Genomic DNA, 22,727 nt, shown 5'->3' on the forward strand with positions numbered 1-22,727 from the left:
CCTTCAATCCAGCACCGCCATTCAATGTGATCATGGCTGATCATCCACAATCAGTACCCCGTTCCTGCCTTCTCCTCATATCCCCTGACTCTGCTATCTGTAAGAGCCCTATCTAGCTCTCTCTTGAAAGTATCCAGAGGACCGGCTTTCACCGCCCTCTGAGGCGGAGAATTCCACAGACTCACAACTCTCTGTGAGAAAAAATGTTTCCTCATTTCCGTTCTAAATGGCTTAGCCCTTTTTCTTAAACTGTGGCCCCTGGTTCTGGACTCCCCCAAGATCGGGAACATGTTTCCTGCCTCGAGTGTGTCCAAACCCTTAATCTATTAAATTAAAAGTCTCATCTTGACCACTTCCTGTTTGCACTGTGCTTTCATTTTACAAAAAACGCTATGACATATGGATGTGATTTTTTGGCCATCTTTCTCAGAGTCCTCCTCCGCTGCGCAGGCCCCTAGGATTTTTCCCATCGATGAAAAATAAAAGACTTATCAATGTTTTTAAAAACTTCAGATTCTCTCTCCTGTCAATCACCATCATAAAGGCCACGTTCCTTCCGGTGGGAGGGGGGTGGGAATATAAACCCGGAAGGGTGGGCGTGACTCAGTCTGTCTGCAAGATGGAGAGGGAGAGGTCATGACTCTCTTTCTAACCTGGGAAACTACAGAACACTGTGAGTATGCAATATACTTGAATAAATGATTTGTTAGCCCTTAATGAAAATGAAATGAGTTGTTTATATAATCATATAACAATTACAGCACAGAAACAGGCCATCTCGGCCCTTCTAGTCCGTGCCGAACACTTACACTCACCTAGTCCCATCTACCTGCACTCAGACCATAACCCTCCATTCCTTTCCCGTCCATATACCTATCCAATTTATTTTTAAATTATAAAATCGAACCTGCCTCCATCACTTCCACTGGAAGCTCATTCCACACAGCTACCACTCTCTGCGTAAAGAAGTTCCCCCTCATGTTACCCCTAAACTTCTGTCCCTTAATTCTGAAGTCATGTCCTCTTGTTTGAATCTTCCCTACTCTCAATGGGAAAAGTTTATCCACGTCAACTCTGTCTATCCCTCCCATAGTGGGCGGCGCGACTCTTGTCAGCAGCGGCCTCTGCAGTCCGTCTGTCTTTTTATTGTTTTCTGTCTTGTTCTATGTAGTTTTTATTGTTTTTTTTGTCGGGGTATGTGTATGGGGGTGGGGTGGCGTGGGGGAACTTTAAGGTCTTTCCCCTGCACGGGAGACCCGACGTTTTCTTTGTCGGGTCTCCGTTGTCGTTGGGGCTGCAACGTGGAGCGGCCTCCAACAGGAATGACCTGGGGCTCCAGTCGCGGAGCTGCGGATTTACTCACCATCACGGAGCTGACCGAGTCCGGAGCGGGTGTAGCTGTGGTGGAGCGCTGCTGTGACCCGACCCCCAGAGTTTCGGAAGCTCCTACTGCAGGTCTGTGGACAGTAATACCGGGAGCCCGCGGGTCCCTGGTGGGAGACCGCTTTTCGGGGCTTCCGCAACGGCGACTTCTCCCGCCCGAGTTGCGGGGTTGAAGCTTACCTGGAGCGGGGCCTACATCACCGCCCCGCGCGGCTTGGAATGGCCGCGGGACTTTGTGAGCGCCCGCCGGGGCTCCAACACCAAGAGCCCGCCGGGGCTCCAACACCAAGACCCGGTGCGTGGCCTTGCATCGCTCGGCGTGGCTTTAATGGCTGCGGGATATTTAACATCGCCCGCCGGGGGCTTTGACTCTGTCTTTGACTCTGACATGGGGGGGAGAGGGGAGTGCAGGGGAGAGATATGTTTAAGTTTTGCCTTCCATGACAGTGAGGAGGACTCACTGTGATGGATGTTTATGTGAATTGAATTGTGTTGGTGTGTGTCTTGGTTCTTTTTTTGTATGGCTGCAGAAACCAAATTTCGTTTGAACCTCATGTGAGGTTCAAATGATAATAAAAGGTATTGTATTGTGTATAATTTTAAAGACCTCTATCAAGTCCCCCCCTTAACCTTCTGCGCTCCAAAGAATAAAGACCTAACTTGTTCAACCTTTCTCTGTAACTTAGTTGCTGAAACCCAGGCAACATTCTAGTAAATCTCCTCTGTACTCTCTCTATTTTGTTGACATTCTTCCTATAATTTGACGACCAAAATTGTACACCATACTCCAGAATTGGTCTCACCAATGCCTTGTACAATTTTAACATTACAACCCAACTTCTATACCCAATGTACACAAAATGGCTGGGGAAACTCAGCGGGTGCAGCAGCATCTATGGAGCGAAGGAAATAGGCGACGTTTCGGGCCGAAACCCTTCTTCAGACTCAATTCTATACCCAATTCTATACCCAATGCACTGATTTATAAAGGCAAGCACTCCAAAAGCTTTCTTTACCACCCTATCTACATGAGATTCTTCCTTCAGGGAACTATGCACAGTTATTCCTAGATCCCTCTGTTCAACTGCATTCCTCAATTAGCTACCATTTACCATGTGTGTCCTATTTTGATTTGTCCTGCCAAGATGTAGCACTTCACACTTATCAGCATTAAACTCCATCTGCCATCTTTCAGCCCATTCTTCCAAATGGTCTAAATCTCTCTGTAGACTTTGGAAATCTACTTCATTATCCACAACACCACCTATCTTAGTATCATTGCATACTTACTATGGCCTGCCCTGTGCTTGAAACTGCAATGACAATGGAAATGAAGTGAAAATGCAATCAGTTTGGCTTGAGCCTGCTCTGTGCTTAAAACTGCAATGGCAATGGAAATAAAGTGAAAATGCAATGTGCTGTTTGGCTTGAGCCTGCCGTGTGCTTGAAACTGCAATGGCAATGGAAATGAAGTGAAAATGCAATGAGCTGTTTGGCTAGAGCCTGGCCTGTGCTTGAAAGTACAATGGTAATGGAAATGAAGTGAAAATACAATGAGCTGTTTGACTTGAGCCTGTCCTGTGCTTGAAAGTGCAATGCCAATGGAAATGATGTGAAAATGCAATCAGCTGTTTGACTTTAGCCTGCCCTGTGTTTGAAAGTGCAAAGGCAATGGAAATTAAATGAAAATGCAATCCGCTGTTTGGCTTGGCCTGCCCTGTGCTTGAAACTGCAATGACAATGGAAGTGAAATGCAAATGCAATGAGCTATTCGGCCTGCCCTATGCTAGAAAGTGCAATGCAATTGGAAATGAAATGAAATGAGTTGTTCGGCCTGCCTGAAGCCACTAATTTTGGCCCACAAGGCCCTTATTAGCTGAGAAACCAGTCGTCTTTGCCCAAAATGCCCCTATTAGCCCAGGAGCAATTTGGCCCAAAAGGCCCGTACCAGGCCAGGAAAGTCCAGAAAAAGTGCCTTTCACTGAGATTCCCCTCAGATTTTTTTTTAAAGAGCCCCTTTGGTGCCGCTATTTCATCTTTTATGATTGACTCCATTATCTTCCCCACCACCAATGTCAGGCTAACTGGTCTATAATTTCCTGTTTTCTCTCTCCCGCCTTTCTTAAAAAGTAACATGTAATTGTTATATGGTTAGATGGTTATATGGAATGAACTGATCTTAGGAATGAACTGATCCTGCACCTTTTGTATTATTCCCAGAAATACCTGCCATTGTTGTTCCACTGTCATCCCAACTAGGCTATCTTTCCAGAACTAGAGTTTCTGATATATAGGGAGAGGTTGAGTAGGCTGGGACACTATTCCATGGAGCACAGAATGTGGGGAGATAGAAACATAGAAAACAGGTGCAGGAGTAGGCCCTTCGGCCATTCAATATGATCATGGCTGATCATCCAACTCAGTATCCTGTACCTGCCTTCTCTCCATACCCCCTGATCCCTTTAGCCACAAGGGCCACATCTAACTCCCTCTTAAATATAGCCAATGAACTGGCCTCAACTACCTTCTGTGGCAGAGAATTCCACAGATTCACAACTCTCTTTGTGAAAAATGTTTTTCTCATCTCGGCCCTAAAAGATTTCCCCCTTATCCTTAAACTGTAATCCCTTGTTCTGGACTTCCCCAACATCGGGAACAATCTTCCTGCATCTAGCCTGTCCAACCCCTTAAGAATGTTGTACGTTTCTATAAGATCCCCCCTCAATCTTCTAAATTTTAGCAAGTACAAGCCAAGTCTATCCAGTCCTTCTTCATATGAAAGTCCTGACATCCCAGGAATCAGTCTGGTGAACCTTCTCTGTACTCCCTCTATGGCAAGAATGTATTTCCTCAGATTAGGACACCAAAACTGTACGCAATACTCCAGGTGTATCTCACCAAGACCCTGTACAACTGCAGTAGAACCTCCCTGCTCCTATACACTATAGATCTTATAGAGGAGTATAAAATCATGAGAGGAATATATCTGGCAGATGCACAGATTCTCATGCTTAGAATAGATGTATCAAGGACCAGAGGACATAGGTTTATGGTGAAGGGGGGAAAGATTTAATAGGAATCTGAGGGATAAATTTGTCACACAAAGGGTGGTGGGTGTATGGAACGAGCTGCCAGAGGAGATAGTTGAGGCTTGGACTATCCCAACATTTAAGAAACTGTTAGACAGGTACATGGATAGGACAGGTTTGGAGGGATATGGGCAAAACGTGGGCAGGTGGGACTAGTGTAGAGGGGACTTGTTGGCCGGTGTGGGGAATATGGGCTGAAGGGCCTGTTTCCACACTGTGGTTCTATGACACATCTCCTTTCAACGTTGCTCCTTTCATCTTAAGATGTGACCTCTAGACTTTGACATTTCCACCTTGGAGGGAAAAGGTTCTGACCATCCTATCTATGTCTCTCATCATTTTATACACTTCTACTGTATCTGGAAACTTCCTCTCCAATAGCTTCAAATCAGTGAATCGATTTTAAATTCACTGATTTGGGGGTGAACAACCTATACTTCCCTTTATTTCTCTTCTTAATCAGAGCTTGTTGCACAGAAGGATCGGGATCCAAGTGTATAACTCCTGAGCTTGACAACATCTTTCCATAACATGTATATAGAGTTGTAAAGGATGCATATGGTGTGCTTTCTTTCATCGGACAGGGTATTGAGTGTAAGAGTCAGGAAGTCACAATGCAGCTTTATAGGACTTTGGTCACACTACATTTGGAGTATTGCGTGCAGTTCTGGTCATCTCAATGTAGGAAGGATTTGTAGCTTTGGAAAGGACGCAGGGAAAGTTTTCTGGGATGCTGGGAACAGTGGCTGAATGGGAGATGCCAGAGAGTAATGGTGGATGGCTGTTTGTCAGGTTGGAGGCAGGTGACTAGTGGGGTGCCTCATGGATCTGTGTTAGGTCCACTGTTGTTTGTCATGTACATCAATGATCTGGATGATGGAGTGGTAAATTGGATTAGTAAGTATGCAGATGATACTAAGATAGGTGGTGTTGTGGATAATGAAGTAGATTTCCAAAGTCTACAGAGAGATTTAGACCATTTGGAAGAATGGGCTGAAAGATGGCAAATGGAGTTTAATGCTGATAAGTGTGAGGTGCTACATCTTGGCAAACCAAAATAGGACGCACATGGTAAATGGTAGCGAATTGAGGAATGCATTTGAACAGAGTGATCTAGGAATAACTGTGCATAGTTCCCTGAAGGTGGAATCTCATGTAGATAGGGTGGTAAAGAAAGCTTTTGGTGTGCTAGCCTTTATAAATCAGAGCATTGAGTACAGAAGTTGGGATGTAATGTTAAAATTGTACAAGGCATTGGTGAGACCAATTCTGGAGTATGGGGTACAATTTTGGTCGCCCAATTATAGGAAGGATGTCAACAAAATAGAGAGAGTACAAAGGAGATTTACTAAAATGTTGCCTGGGTTTCAGCAACTAAGTTACAGAGAAAGGTTGAACAAGTTAGATCTTTATTCTTTGGAGCGCTTAAGGTTAAGGGGGGACTTGATAGAGGTCTTTAAAATGATGAGAGGGATAGACAGAGTAGACGTCGATAAGCTTTACCCATTGAGAATAGGGAAGATTCAAACAAGAGGACATGACTTCAGAATTAAGGGACAGAAGTTTGGGGGTAACATGAGGGGGAACGTCTTTACTCAGAGAGTGGTAGCTGTGTGGAATGAGCTTCCAGTGGAAGTGGTGGAGGCAGGTTCGATTTTATCATTTAAAAATAAATTGGATAGGTATATGGATGGGAAAGGAATGGAGGGTTATGGTCTGAGTGCGGGTAGATGGGACTAGGGGAGAATAAGTGTTCGGCACAGACTTGTAGGGCCGAGATGGCCTGTTTCCATGCTGAAATTGTTATATGGTTATAGTATATGGTTACACCAGGATCAATCTCGGTCACCGTCTCTGTGTGTTACTCCAGGACCAATCTCTGTCACCGTCTCTGTGTGTTACTCCAGGACCAATCTCTGTCACCATCTCTGTGTGTTACTCCAGGACCAATCTCTGTCACCATCTCTGTGTGTTACTCCAGGACCAATCTCTGTCACTGCATCCTTTATGTTATTTCAGGATTAATTTTACTTGTTGCTGTCTGTGGTTAAACTTGGCTTATTTCACGCCCTTTCCCCCCGATGATTCACATCTATCACAATGTAACGTAGAATGATACTACTTAACTAAAACCATTAAACCATGGTGCAGCGATAGAGTTGCTGCCTTACTATGCCAGGAACTCGGGTTCGATCCTGACCACGGGTGCTGTCTGTATGGAGTTTGTACGTTCTCCCCCTGATTGTGTGGGTTTTCTCCGGGCGCTCCGGTTTCTTCACACATTACACTGACATGCGGGTTTGTAGGTTAATTGGCTTCTGTAAATTGTCCCTAGTGTGTGCAGGATAGAACTAATGCACAGGGTGGTTACTATTCAGTGGGCCGAAGGGCCTAATTCCATGCTCTCTCTAAACTAAACTAAACATTGTAATCTAGAATGATGCCGCTTAATTAAAACCATTCAACCAGTAACATCGCAAGTATCATATGATTAGTGTATATAATAGTGTATGATAAGTGTAACTGTTACTAGAATGGTATGATTTGTAACATGTGATATATTCTATATCAGTCTCGTGAATATGTGAGTATGCGCAGTGTACTTTTATAAAATAAAGAAGACCCACACTGGCAACAGCGTGGACTGAAAACCTGTGCATGTTTCTATCTACATGCTGAAGCCGTAATATCTTACAATATGGGAGAGCACAGATCAGTGGATTGTACTCAAGAGTATTTGACAACAACATGAGCATCGTCCAGTTCTTGACAACAGTCCATGTGACCGAGCAGCACTTCCTTCAAACAGTCACCGGGTGCATCACTTCAGATCACAGGTTCGTCTCTCACGGGGCTTTGAAGATATTACAGCAGTGCTTTGGCAGGATAGATTAGAGGGCTCGTCTAGGGAGGCTATTTGGGTGGAACTGAGAAATGGGAAAGGGGTAGCAACACTTATAGGGGTGTATTATAGACCGCCAAATGGGGAGCGAGAATTGAAAGAGCAAATATGTAAGGAGATTGCAGATATTAGTATTAAGCACAAGGTAGTGATTGTGGGAGATTTCAATTTTCCACACATAGACTGGGAAACACATTCTGTAAATAGGCTGGATGGGTTGGAGTTTGTAAAATGTGTGCAGGATAGTTTTTTGCAACAATACATAGAAGTACCTACTAGAGAAGGGGCGGTACTGGACCTCCTGTTAGGAAATGAGATGGGTCAGGTGGCAGAGGTATGCGTTGGGGAACAGTTCGGGTCCAGTGATCACAATACCATTAGTTTCAATATAATTATGGAGAGGGACAAAACTGGACCTAGGGTTGAGATTTTTGATTGGAGAAAGGCTAACTTTGAGGAGATGCGAAAGGATTTAAAAGGAGTAAATTGGGACAGTTTGTTTTATGGGAAAGATGTGGAAGAGAAATGGAGGACATTTAAAGGTGAAATTTTAAGAGTACAGAATCTTTATGTCCCTGTTCGGTTGAAAGGAAATCGTAAAAATTGTAAAGAGCCATGGTTTTCAAGGGAAATTGGACACTTGGTTCGGAAAAAGAGGGAGATCTACAATAGTTATAGGCAGCATGGAGTAAATGAGGTGCTCGAGGAGTATAAAGAATGTAAAAAGAATCTTAAGAAAGAAATTAGAAAAGCTAAAAGAAGATATGAGGTTGCTTTGGCAAGTAAGGTAAAAGTAAATCCGAAGGGTTTCTACCGCTATATTAATAGCAAAAGGATAACGAGGGATAAAATTGGTCCATTAGAGAGTCAGTGTGGCCAACTATCTGCAGAGCCAAAAGAGATGGGGGAGATATTGAACGTTTCTTTTCTTCGGTATTCACCAAGGAGAAGGATATTGAATTATGTGAGGTAAGGGAAACAAGTAGAGTAGCTATGGAAACTATGAGGATCAAAGAAGAGGAAGTACTGACACTTTTGAGAAATATAAAAGTGGATAAGTCTCCAGGTCCGGACAGGATATTCCCTAGGACATTGAGGGAAGTTAGTGTAGAAATAGCAGGGGCTATGGCAGAAATATTTCAAATGTCATTAGAAACGGGAATAGTGCCGGAGGATTGGCGTACTGCGCATGTTGTTCCATTGTTTAAAAAGGGGTCTAAGAGTAAACCTAGCAATTATAGACCTGTTAGTTTGACGTCAGTGGTGGGCAAATTAATGGAAAGAATACTTAGAGATAATATATATAAGCATCTGGATAAACAGGGTCTGATTAGGAACAGTCAACATGGATTTGTGCCTGGAAGGTCATGTTTAACTAATCTTCTTGAATTTTTTGAAGATGTTACTCGGGAAATTGATGAGGGTAAAGCAGTGGATGTTGTGTATATGGACTTCAGTAAGGCCTTTGACAAGGTTCCTCATGGAAGGTTGGTTAAGAAGGTTCAATGGTTGGGTATTAATGGTGGAGTAGCAAGATGGATTCAACAGTGGCTGAATGGGAGATGCCAGAGAGTAATGGTGGATGGTTGTTTGTCAGGTTGGAGGCCAGTGACGAGTGGGGTGCCACAGGGATCTGTGTTGGGTCCACTGTTGTTTGTCATGTACATCAATGATCTGGACGATGGTGTGGTAAATTGGATTAGTAAGTATGCAGATGATACTAAGATAGGTGGGGTTGCGGGTAATGAAGTAGAGTTTCAAAGTCTACAGAGAGATTTATGCCAGTTGGAAGAGTGGGCTGAAAGATGGCAGATGGAGTTTAATGCTGATAAGTGTGAGGTGCTACATCTTGGCAGGACAAATCAAAATAGGACGTACATGGTAAATGGTAGGGAATTGAAGAATGTAGGTGAACAGAGGGATCTGGGAATAACTGTGCACAGTTCCATGAAAGTGGAATCTCATGTAGATAGGGTGGTAAAGAAAGCTTTTGGTGTGCTGGCCTTTATAAATCAGAGCATTGAGTATAGAAGTTGGGATGTAATGTTAAAATTGTACAAGGCATTGGTGAGGCCAATTCTGGAGTATGGTGTACAATTTTGGTCGCCTAATTATAGGAAGGATGTCAACAAAATAGAGAGAGTACAGAGGAGATTTACTAGAATGTTGCCTGGGTTTCAGCAACTAAGTTACAGAGAAAGGTTGAACAAGTTAGGACTTTATTCTTTGGAGCGCAGAAGTTTAAGGGGGGACTTGATAGAGGTTTTTAAAATGATGAGAGGGATAGACAGAGTTGACGTGGAAAAGCTTTTCCCACTGAGAGTAGGGAAGATTCAAACAAGGGGACATGACTTGAGAATTAAGGGACTGAAGTTTAGGGGTAACATGAGGGGGAACTTCTTTACTCAGAGAGTGGTAGCTGTGTGGAATGAGCTTCCAGTGAAGGTGGTGGAGGCAGGTTCGTTTTTATAATTTAAAAATAAATTGGATAGTTATATGGATGGGAAAGGAATGGAGGGTTATGGTCTGAGCGCAGGTATATGGGACTAGGAGAGATTATGTGTTCGGCACAGACTAGAGGGGTCGAGATGGCCTGTTTCCGTGCTGTAATTGTTATATGGTTATATGGTTATATGGCTTGAATCTACATCTGAACCATATCTGACATGTAGAAAGATGTTTCCCGGGCAGACTGGCAAATAAATGAGGAAACTCACGTTTGTTCCTATGGGAATTCTTCCCTCCAGTATCATGCGAAGAAGCTCTTTTGGTTTCACATGTGACTTCAACATTGCATTCCATCCGGCTGTATCCCAAAACTTTAACTTCGCCAACTTGTAGGTTTTCAGCTGTGAATGTTCAAAAAGACATACATCTTTGTCGATGGTTGAAAGGGTCAAGAGCTTCAAATTCCTGGGCGTGCACATCTCTGAAGATTTTTCCTGGTCCGAGAACACTAATGCAATTATCAAGAAAGCCCATCAGCGCCTCTACTTCCTGAGAAGATTACGGAGAGTCGGTTTGTCAAGAAAGACTCTCTCTATCTTCTACAGGTGCACAGTAGAGAGCATGCTGACCGGTTGCATCGTGGCTTGGTTCGGCAAGTTGAACGCCCTGGAGAGGAAAAGACTACAAAAAGTAGTAAGCAATGCCCAGTCCATCATCGGCTCTGACCTTCCTTCCATCGAGGTGATTTATCGCAGTCGCTGCCTCAATAAGGCTGGTAGTATCATCAAAGACCCAGACCATCCTGGCCACACACTCATCTCCCTGCTACCTTCAGGTAGAAGGTACAGGAGCCTGAAGACTGCAACAACCAGGTTCAGGAATAGCTACTTCCCCACAGCCATCAGGCTATTAAACCTGGCTCGGACAAAACTCTGATTATTAATAACCACTTTCTGTTATTTGCACTTTATCAGTTTATTTATTCATGTGTGTATATATTTATATCATGGTATATGGACACACTTATCTGTTTTGTAGTAAATGCCTACTATGTTCTGTGTGCTTAAGCAAAGCAAGAATTTCATTGTCCTATACAGGGACACATGACAATAAACTCACTTGAACTTGATCTGTCCAGCACTATTTGTGGAGAATTAAGTGCCGTTAGGAAAAGGGGAGATGCAACGAGACCTGGGTGTCATGGTACACCAGTCATTGAAAGTAGGCATGCAGGTGCAGCAGGCAGTGAAGAAAGCGAATGGTATGTTAGCATTCATAGCAAAATGATTTGAGTATAGGAGCAGGGAGGTTCTACTGCAGTTGTACAGGGTTTTGGTGAGACCACAACTGGAGTATTGCGTACAGTTTTGGTCTCCAAATCTGAGGAAAGACATTCTTGCCATAGAGGGAGTACAGAGAAGGTTCACCAGACTGATTCCTGGGATGTCATGACTTTAATATGAAGAAAGACTGGATAGACTCGGCTTGTACTCGCTAGAATTTAGAAGATTGAGGGAGGATCTTATAGAAATTTACAAAATTCTTAAGGGGTTGGACAAGCTAGATGCAGGAAGATTGTTCCCGATGTTGGGGAAGTACAGGGCAAGGGGACACAGTTTAAGGTTAAAGGGGAAATCTTTTAGGACCGAGATGAGAAAAACATTTTTCACACAGAGAGTGGTGAATCTCGATCTCTCTGCCACAGAAGGTAGTTGAGGCCAGTTCATTGGCTATATTTAAGAGGGAGTTAGATGTGGCCCGTGTGGTTAAAGGGATCAAGGGGTATGGAGAGAAGACAGGTACAGGATATTGAGTTGGATGATCAGCCATGATCATATTGATGGTGGTGCTGGCTCGAAGGGCCGAATGGCCTATTCCTGCACCTATTTTCTATGTTTCTATGTGCAATCCCTTCACAGCAGGATCCCATCAACAGCAAAATAATGATCAACAGAATGTCTGCTTTTGTGTAGGAAGGAACTGCAGATGCTGTTTAAAACAAAGATAGACACAAAAAGCTGGGTTAACTCAGTGGGACAGGCAGTATTCCTAAAGAGAAGGAATCGATGATGTTTCGGGTCGAGACCCTTCTTCAGACCAAAAGGGCCTCGACCCGAAACTTCACCTATTCCTTCTCTCCAGAGATGCTGCCTGACCCGCTGAGTTACTCCAGCACTCTGTCAAACGACATCTACCCATGTTCTCCACAGATACTGCCTGTCCCACTGAGTTACTCTAGCACTCTGTCTAAGTGCTTCTGTGTTGTGGGCTGATGACTAAACCTTAACACTGGGACACAAACCTTGTTACCTGCCCTGTTCCCAGTGACGATGGGTCCCAGGGACATGGGGAGAATTCCCGGATGAGAACTGGAATTGGGTTTTACAATCGATCAGCAGACATTTGTTCTCAGTGAGTGCGTGGCTGTTATTCCCTATAAACATCCCAAGAGTCCAGTTGTCGGGTAAACCAGGGGGATAAAGAATGGGCGGTGATGTCGCCTCTCCAGCAAAGCAATCTATGTGTGTATTAAATAACAAGAGAGTGGGTGTAGATCCATCACTATATTATTAATCTGATCCATGCCCGGTTTCACTATATTGCTGACCCGATCCATGATCCTGGCCGGGTTTTCACAATGTCATCTTGTGGAAGGCAGCTGAGCTGGGTCAGTTACTCAGTTTAATAAGGAATGCAAAACTACATGTTTAAGAAAGAACTGCAGATTCTAGAACAATCAACGGTAGACAAAAAATGCTGGAGAAACTCAGCGGGCGAGGCAGCATCTATGGAGAGAAGGAATAGGCGACGTTTCAGGTCGAGACTTCTTCAGACTCTGGAGAGAAGGTATAGGCGACGTAAACTGCATGGAAGCTTTGATTTCGTCTCTGACAATGGATATTAAAGAACTTTGTATGAAGTTAAACGACTTTATAAAGTGGGTACCTCCAATGTGAGAGAATTGGGATCCATCCCGGTCGGGACACATGTCACGGTCCTTCCATCTGGATCCAGAGCGGAGAAGAAGGTGTTGATGATGGAAGTTTTCCCAGCCGCTACCATACCGTACAGCAGGATGTTGATGTAACCCTCATGCCCATCGGGAAGGTTGTAGTTGATCAGGTAATCCTTCAGGCCCTGCAGATTCCTGCCAGAGAACAAGGAGGAGAACGTTTACCAGGTGTCTGGGTGAAACACATGGATCAGATCATCACATCTCGTTGTGTTTTGCTCACCGTTCCAGCATCTACAAAGTGCTGGAGGAACTCAGCGGGTCAGGCAGCATCAGTGGAGCGAAAGGACAAGCGATATTTCGGATCAGTTTGAAGAAGGGACCTGAACCAACACGTCGCCTGTTCATTCCCTCCACAGATGCTGCCTGAGCCGCTGTTTCTCTGGCACATTGTGTTTTTGCATCACATCTCACTGTGTCGGTCCTGAACACACTCTGCGATTGAGGCAACTTACCGCTCGTCCATTGGTGGTTTGTGAACGCAGTTGTCCTTTGAATAATCTGAAATAGAAGTTAAAATAATTAATATGTATGTTTTTAATCTCGAGAGGGAGATCTCATTACTAACGTGAACTGACCGCTTCCCATCCTGGTACAGTGTGTAACAAGAATAAGTGGCGATGAGCCGACAAATGGCGATGAGCTGACTGCGTCGCGACTAGAAATCCAAGTCTATGTTTCACTTCCACTTTGTGCGGGCTTTGTCATTGGTGGTTGAGCGAACGTGATGTTACTTTTACACCACCTTCATTCTGCCCGGGCCCATCCCGTGTCTCTACCCACGTTAACCCGTCAAACTACTCCATTCCCCTTTCCAATTCCATGACCCGACACCTTCAGCAAGTAAACCGCTAGGATTGGGAGTTGAGTGGGTGAAGGAGGGAGAAGACTGGATGGGGTGTGGGTTCCTTGTCTGCTCACAGGCAGCTGTGAGTGGACACTTCACGCTAGTAATGAGAATCGCAGAGCCATCAGAGGCCATTCAGCCCGTTGTCCTGGTGCAGCTCCTGTTCAGCACCACACTTGACCTTTATCCCCAACCTCATCAAGCCTCCACTGAGTGCACAACCAGGACCTTTGGGAGGTTCATTGCACTGTCCTGTCAGGTCCTTGGTCCGGATGAAAACTTGTATCCTCATCACTGCCTCTTATGAGTCTGCCAATTACGCCCTGGTAATGGCTCATTAGTCACATGGAAGAGGTTCTCCATCCAAATGTGCCACCACTGTGAACCCCTGGATCAGCACTTCTCTTCAGCATCTTTGCCCAACTCCTCCAATCCCTCCACCGAGCTGATGCTCCAGCTTGCAGGCAGCTCCTTGCTCAACCACCCATGCCTTGCCCAGGACAGGAAGTCTTTCCTGTAGTGAGCCAGATGTGTTCACCAGGGAATGTGGATTCTTTGGGATAGAAGTTACTGATATAAACATCGTAGAATGCACCAAGAAAAGTGTGTTGGTTGTGTAGATTGGTTTATGCATGCAACCAATCATATATAGGTTACCATTACTAACCCCACCTTACTGTATCATTTATTTACAGGTTGCATCACAGTTTGGTTTAGGAACAACTGTCCCCAAGATCGCAAGATTGCAGAGAGTTGTAGATGTAGCCCAGTCCATCACACACTCCACACTCCCCACCATTGTAGATGTAGCCCAGTCCATCACACAGACCACATTCCCCACCATTGTAGATGTAGCCCAGTCCATCACACAGACCACATTCCCCACCATTGTAGATGTAGCCCAGTCCATCACACACACCACACTCCCCACCATTGTAGATGTAACCCAGTCCCAGTCCATCACACACTCCACACTCCCCACCATTGTAGATGTAGCCCAGTCCATCACACAGACCACATTCCCCACCATTGTAGATGTAGCCCAGTCCATCACACAGACCACATTCCCCACCATTGTAGATGTAGCCCAGTCCATCACACAGACCACATTCCCCACCATCGACTCCATCTAAACTTCATGCTGCCTAGGGAAAGCAGCCAACATGTTCCACCCTGGTCATTCTTTGTAGAACTCATGGACTTCATTGGCCACAACCAATTTCGATCCTGCACTCAAATTCACTTGGATAGCTCTGACTCCTTCCTCCCATTTCTTGATCTCACCATGAGTCTGGTCTTGACCTGAAACGTCATCCATTCCTTTTCTCCATAGATGCTGCCTGACCTGCTGAGTTACTCCAGCACTTTGTCTATTTCCAGTAATTTCTTCTTTTCCCCACTGCGGTCCAGCAGAAGGTACAGAAGCTTGAAAGCGCGCCCCACCGGATTCAGGAACAGCTTCTTCCCCTCTGTTATCAGGCTTCTGAATGGTCCTTCCATAAGCTAGGGTACTGTCTGATTCACCTCAACCCCATTGTGGATATTGGACTTTGTCTTTGGAATTGATGCGCTTCAATGCTGAGAACTATATTCTGTACCCTGTACCTGCCCCTTCGCTCTTACTTTTGTAAGGACTTGATTGCATTGATGTATCGTATATTATCTGTTTGGATAGCATGCAGAACAAAGCTCTTCATTGTACCACAGTACACAGGACCACAATAAGCATCAGGAGTCAAGCATAATTAATTGTCATATGTGCCAAAATGGAAAAAATAAATTCTTACTTGAGGCTGCACAACAGGTATTTAAACACAGTACTCACTAGATAACATAACAAACATGAGGGTATGAGATGTGAATTGGCCAAGATAGACTGGCAATTGATTCTTAAAGGGTTGATGGTGGAAATGCAATGGAAGGCATTTAAAGACTGCATGAATGAATTACAACATTTGTTCATCCCAGTTTGGCAAAAGAATAAATCAGGGAAGGTAGTGCATCCGTGGATAACAAGGGAAATAAGGGATAGTATCAAAATAAATGATGAAGCATACAAATTAGTCAGAAAAAGCAGCTTACCAGGGGACTGGGAGAAATTCAGCATCCAACAAAGGAGGACAAAGGGCTTAATTAGGAGGGTGTCTGATGTTGAAAGACCAGAAACACCCAATGACCCTAGGTTACATCACTGATGATGTGTTCAGGAGCATCTATCGATGTATTTGTATCAATCACTGTGCTGGTGAAACAGTGGCGACCAGGAATGGACTGGTTGACAACCAAGAATAGGGTGTGATGACTGGCAAGACAGTAGACAGCTCGGAAAGACGGCAACCGGGGCGGGGCGGGTTGGCAGCCCAAACCGCTTCCTCTGAGAGGAGGAGAACCAAATCACGCTACAGAAAAGCACATGGAAAAATACCCCCAGGGGACTCAAATAGAGAAAGCTAGTAGACAGTGTGTGAGGCAGGAGGCAGAGAAGGAAAGCACTCAGACCCAACATGTAGGGGGAAAGAAGAAAACAATAATAAACAGAATAAGAGGTGGTGGGGTTCTTAAATGGGTGAGCAGAGAAACAGAGGGGTGTAAAATGCGGGCAGAAGCAATAGGTAGCAAGGTGAAAAGTAAAAGTGGCAGGCAGACAAATCCAGGGCAAAAATCAAAAAGGGCCACTTTTCAACATAATTGTAAAAGGGGTAAGAGCATTGTAAAAACAAGTCTGAAGGCTTTGTGTCTCAATGCAAGGAGCATTCATAATAAGGTCGATGAGTTGAACGTGCAGATAGCTATTAATGATTATGATATAGTTGGGATCACGGAGACATGGCTCCAGGGTGACCAAGGCTGGGAGCTGAACATCCAGGGATATCCAATATTCAGGAGGGATAGACAGAAAGGAAAAGGAGGTGGGGTAGCATTGCTGGTTAGAGAGGAGATTAACGCAATGGAAAGGAAGGACATTAGCCAGGAGGATGTGGAATCAGTATGGGTAGAGCTGCGAAACACTAAGGGGCAGAAAACGCTAGTGGGTGTTGTGTACAGGCCACCTAACAGTAGTAGTGAAGTTGGGATGGCATCAAACAGGAAATAAGGAATGCGTGCAACAAAGGTAAAACAGCTATAATGGGTGACTTCAATCTACATATAGATTGGGTGAATCAAATTGGCAGGGGTGCTGAGGAAGAAGATTTCTTGAAATGTATGCGGGATAGTTTCCTAAACCAACATGTAGAGGAACCAACGAGAGAGCAGGCTATTCTAGACTGGATATTGAGTAATGAGGAAGGGTTAGTTAGCAGTCTTGTTGTGCGTGCCTCCTTGGGCAAGAGTGACCATAATATGGTTGACTTCTTCATTAGGATGGAGAGTGACATTGTTAATTCAGAAACAATGGTTCTGAACTTAAAGAAAGGTAACTTTGAGGGTATGAGACGTGAATTGGCCAAGATTGACTGGCAATTAATTCTAAAAGGGTTGACGGTGGATATGCAATGGAAGGCATTTAAAGACTGCATGGATGAACTACAAAAATTGTTCATCCCAGTTTGGCAAAAGAATAAATCAGGGAAGGTAGTGCATCCATGGATAACAAGGGAAATCAGGGATAGTATCAAAGCAAAAGATGAAGCGTACAAATTAGCCAGAAAAAGCAGCCTACCAGAGGACTGGGAGAAATTCAGAGACCAGCAGAGGAGGGCAAAGGGCTCAATTAGGAAAGGGAAAATAGATTGTGAAAGAAAACTGTCAGAGAACATAAAAACTGACTGCAAAAGTTTCTATTAGATATGTGAAGAGAAAGAGATTAGTTAAAACAAATGTAGGTCCCTTGCAGTCAGAAACAGGTGAATTGATCATGGGGAACAAGGATTTGGCGGACCAATTGAATAACTACTTTGGTTCCGTCTTCACTAAGGAAGACATAAATAATCTGCCGGAAATAGCAGGGGACCGGGGGTCAAAGGAGATGCAGGAACTGAGTGAAATCCAGGTTAGTCGGGAAGTGGTGTTGGGTAAATTGAATGGATTAAAGGCCGATAAATCCCCAGGGCCAGATAGGCTGCATCCCAGAGTACTCAAGGAAGTAGCTCCAGAAATAGTGGATGCATTAGTGATAACTTTTCAAAACTCTTTAGATTCTGGAGTAGTTCCTGAGGATTGGAGGGTAGCTAACGTAACCCCACTTTTTAAGAAGGGAGGGAGAGAGAAAACGGGGAATTACAGACCAGTTAGTCTAACATCGGTAGCGGGGAAACTGCTAGAGTCAGTTATTAAAGATGGGATAGCAGCACATTTGGAAAGTGGTGAAATCATTGGACAAAGTCAGCATGGATTTACGAAAGGTAAATCATGTCTGACGAATCTTATAGAATTTTTCGAGGATGTAACTAGTAAAGTGGATAGGGGAGAACCAGTGGATGTGTTGTATCTGGACTTTCAGAAAGCTTTCAACAAGGTCCCACATAAGAGATTAGTATACAAACTTAAAGCACACGGTATTGGGGGTTCAGTATTGATGTGGATAGAGAACTGGCTGGCAAACAGGAAGCAAAGAGTAGGAGTAAACGGTTCCTTTTCATAATGGCAGGCAGTGACTAGTGGGGAACCGCAAGGCTCAGTGCTGGGACCCCAGCTATTTACAATATATATTAATGATCTGGATGAGGGAATTGAAGGCAACATCTCTAAGTTTGCAGATGACACTAAGCTGGGGGGCAGTGTTAACTGTGAGGAGGATGCTAGGGGACTGCAAGGTGACTTGGATAGGCTGGGTGAGTGGGCAAATGTTTGGCAGATGCAGTATAATGTGGATAAATGTGAGGTTATCCACTTTGGTGGCAAAAACAGGAAAGCAGACTATTATCTAAATGGTGGCCGATGAGGAAAAGGGGAGATACAACGAGACCTGGGTGTCATGGTACACCAGTCATTGAAAGTAGGCATGCAGGTGCAGCAGGCAGTGAAGAAAGCGAATGGTATGTTTGCTTTCATAGCAAAAGGATTTGGGTATAGGAGCAGCGAGGTTCTACTGCAGTTGTACAGGGTCTTGGTGAGACCGCACCTGGAGTATTGCATACAGTTTTGGTCTCCAAATCTGAGGAAGGACATTATTGCCATAGAGGGAGTGCAGAGAAGGTTCACCAGACTGATTTCTGGGATGTCAGGACTTTCATATAAAGAAAGACTGGATAGACTCGGCTTATACTCGCTAGAATTTAGAAGATTGAGGGGGGATCTTATAGAAACTTACAAAATTCTTAAGGGGTTGGACAGGCTAGATGCAGGAAGATTGTTCCCAATGTTGGGGAAGTCCAGGACAAGGGGTCACAGTTTAAGGATAAAGGGGAAATTTTTTAAGACAGAGATGAGAAAAACATTTTTTCACACAGAGTGGTGAATCTGTGGAATTCTAAGCCACAGAAGGTAGTTGAGGCCATTTCATTGGCTGGATTTAAGAGGGAGATAGATGTGGTCCTTGTGGCTAAAGGGATCAGGGTGCATGGAGAGAAGGCAGGTATGGGATATTGATTTCGATGATCAGCCATGATCATATTGAATGACGGTGCAGGCTCGAAGGGCCGAATGGCCTACTGCACCTATTTTCTATGTTTCTATGATTCTATGAATGCTCCTTGCACTGAGACACAAAGCCTTCTTACCCCCTATACAATTATGTTGAAAAGTGGCCCTTTTTGATTTTAGCCCTGGATTTGTCTGCCTGCCACTTTTACTTTTCACCTTGCTACCTAATGCTTCTACCCTCATTTTACAGCCCTCTGTCTGTCTGCTCACACATTTAATTAACCCACCACCTCTTATTCTCTGTTTATTATCTTTTTCTTCTTTCCCCCCTACATGTTGGGTCTGAGTGCTTCCCTTCTCTGCCTCGTGCCTCACACACTGTCTACTAGCTTTCTATATTTGAATCTCTCCCCCCCAACCATCCATTCCAGAGGTTTTATTTTCCTGATGCCATTTAAGCTTCACTTGGATTTCAATCACTTCAATGTAAAAGTAATTGGGAATGGGGAGCATTGGAACAAAAATTTGCCCTCGGTACATATTAGAAACATAGATAGAAACATAGAAAATAGGTGCAGGAGGAGGCCCTTCGGCCCTTCGAGCCAGCACTGCCATTCATTGTGATCATGGCTGATCATCCCCTATCAATAACCCATCCCTGCCTTCTCCCCATATCCCTTGATTCCACCAGCCCCTAGAACTCTATCTAACTCTCTCTTAAATCCATCCAGTGATTTGGCCTCCACTGCCCTCTGTGGCAGGGAATTCCATAAATTCACAACTCTCTGGGTGAAAACGTTTTTTTTCGCCTCAGTCTTAAATGACCTCCACTTTATTCTAAGACGGTGGCCCCTGGTTCTAGACTCACCCAACATTGGGAACCTTTTTCCTGCATCTAGATTGTCCAGTCCTTTTATATGCTGCTATAAGATTCCCCCCTCATGCTTCTAAACTCCAGTGAATACAAACCTAGTCTTTTCAATCTTTCCACATATGACAGTCCTGCCATCTCAGGGATCAATCTTGTGAACCTACGCTGCACTGCCTCAATCACAAGGATGTCCTTCCTCAAATTAGGAGACCAAAACTGTACACAATACTCCAGATGTGGTCTCACAGATGAAGGCCAATGTGCCAAAATCCTTTTTGACCAACCTATCTACATGTGATGCTTCTTTCAACACACTATGTACCTGGTGTCCTATATGCCTCTACAGTTAATTCACCTTTTTGCCTCGGACCCAGCTCATTGGCACTGACACCTCCGAACCCATTGATCATTTCACTTCCCATCGGCGTCTGATTCTAAACGCACTTGCACTACAGCTGAACATCCAAAAAAATTAAAATCAAGACTCAACTACTCCTCCAAGTGCAGCGCTCTCCTCAGTTGTGCTTCAAATATCTGCGAGGCCGTTTTGTGTAGTTGTGCTCACTATATTATAGAAATTATGTCCTATTGCCAGGGACAGTGCGGAACAGATTCACCAGGATGTTATCTGGGATGTCTGGCGTTAGTTAGAAGACAGATTCAATCGGGTGGGATTGGTCTCATTGGAGCGAGAATGCAGATGGGTGACATTACTGAGGCTTGTAAATGTATGTCAACTACAGCAGGATTGAGTGGATTGTCACAGTTATTTCCCAGGTTCGGTAAATCTAAACCTAGAGAATTTAAGTTTAATCGAAAGGGGAAAGATTTAAGGGGATTCTGACAAGCAGATATTTCATCCCAAAGGTGAAGCAATCTCACTCTATTGGAGCAATGGAGTGAGTGGATATTTTTAACACAGAGATAGATAGATTTTCAATTAGTACACGTGTCAGAGGTTATGGGGAGACAGCAAGAGAATGGGGTTAGGAGGGAGAGATAGATCAGCCATAATTGAATGGCAGAGTATTCTCGATAGGCCGAATGGCCTATTCAACTCCTATTACTTTTGATCTAATGGCAAAGAGGGGGAGAGGGGGAGGTGTGTGGGAAGAGGAAAGGGGAGTGGTGTAGGAATGGGAGGAGGAGTAGAAAGAGGGCCGTGGAGTATGGGGAGAGATAAGGGGAGTGTGGGGAGAGTGAGTGGTAGATGTGTGGGCAGAGAGGGGGACGTGTGTTGGGAGGGAGAATGGGAGGAGTGTGGGGAGGGAGAATGGGTGGAGAGGTGAATGTGTGAGCAGAGAGGGGGAGGAGTGTGGGGAAGGAGAGTGGGGAGAGAGGTTGCAGCGAGAGAGGGGAGGTGTGTGGGGAGAGATTGGAAGAGTGCGGCAAGACAGAGGTGAGTGTGGGGAGAGTGGGGAGGAATGTGGAGAGAGGAGAGGAGGCGGGTAGTTAGAGGGTCGGAGAAGTGGGGGGAGAGAGAGGGAGGAGTACGGGGGGTTAGAATGGGGGGAGGGGGAGAGAGAGAGTGAGGAGAGTTTGTATTGACACATTATGTGTTATTCTTTCAATCTAATGCCGCAGAAGGTTATTTACTCATTTTGATCACTGCCTAATAAAATGAAAATAACAAATAATTATATCTGCACCCGCCAACATTGGTAGAATAGCAAGATGCAGTGAGAGCTCTTCCAGATGAGATTAATTACTGATAATGTCACTGCTTATCCAGACCCATCTCTGTCTATACTGACGTCACACACGGGTAATTTCTTTGAATCATCCATTCCCAGGACATCCCACATAACAACCAGTTACCCAGTTCTGTTGCACACTGCTCAGATATATTTCACCAGTGACACCATTGACAACATTTCCCTCGTGCTGAGCCACTGTAGATGATTGGACATGTTTGCAGATTATCTATCCATGGGTAACCATTGGACAGATCTGCTGAACTCATCGCGTTACACAGTGTGATTAAGCCGATTTGTCTTGATGTGAATTTGTTCACCGCTCCCAGCACAAAGATCCATAGAGGAGTGAGGAAAATATTACCACGCTAATTGTGCACTCAACCTCCAGTTATAGTCATAGAATCTTACAAGGTGGAAAATGTTACCGCTCAGTCTCATATTCAATCTTTCCCCCTCATCTTGAACCAATGTCCCCTGGTTCTTAATTCCCAACTCTGTGTGTCAACCCGATCTATTACTCTCAGGATTTTGGTCACCTCAAATATCATCCCTCATCCTCCTGGGCACCAACGGATAAAGTGCTATCCAGCTGAATCTCTCCCTCTAGATCACGACCTCCAGTCCTGGCCCATCCTCATAAATCTTCATTATGCCCCTTCCATTTTCCAAAGTGCCGAAAACTGAACACAATACTCTAAATGCAGCCTCACCAACATCTGGTACGACAGCCACATGACCTCACAACTTCTTTGTTCAATGCTCTGACCGATGAAGGCTGATGCCAAATACCTGTGGTGCTACATTCAACGCACAATGTACGGTCATCCGAGATGCCGAAGATAGTCATAAAATGTGGCTGTAACTCAGCGGGACAGGCAGCATCACTGGAGAGAAGGAATGGGTGACGTATTGTGACAAGACCCTTCTTCAGGCTGATGCTCCCTCCTCTCTAGA

The 22,727-nt window shown here is 44.6% G+C and overlaps 1 protein-coding gene across 1 annotated transcript in view; it reads right to left on the bottom strand.

Annotated features, from left to right (window-relative positions):
• LOC116967536 overlaps positions 1-13,714 on the bottom strand; it is a 30,431-nt gene extending 16,717 nt beyond the window's left edge. The window contains exons 1-4 of the mRNA XM_033014167.1: positions 13,414-13,714; positions 13,291-13,336; positions 12,769-12,970; positions 10,092-10,223 (exon numbers count right to left, since the gene is read on the bottom strand). Coding sequence (XP_032870058.1) covers positions 10,092-10,223; positions 12,769-12,970; positions 13,291-13,336; positions 13,414-13,423 — 390 coding nt within the window. The 5' untranslated portion in view covers positions 13,424-13,714. The remainder of the gene's footprint in view (positions 1-10,091; positions 10,224-12,768; positions 12,971-13,290; positions 13,337-13,413) is intronic.
• Between the last annotated feature and the right edge of the window lie 9,013 nt (positions 13,715-22,727).

This window comes from Amblyraja radiata, chromosome 40 (genome assembly GCF_010909765.2).
Source record: "Amblyraja radiata isolate CabotCenter1 chromosome 40, sAmbRad1.1.pri, whole genome shotgun sequence".
Classification (NCBI taxonomy): domain Eukaryota; kingdom Metazoa; phylum Chordata; class Chondrichthyes; order Rajiformes; family Rajidae; genus Amblyraja; species Amblyraja radiata.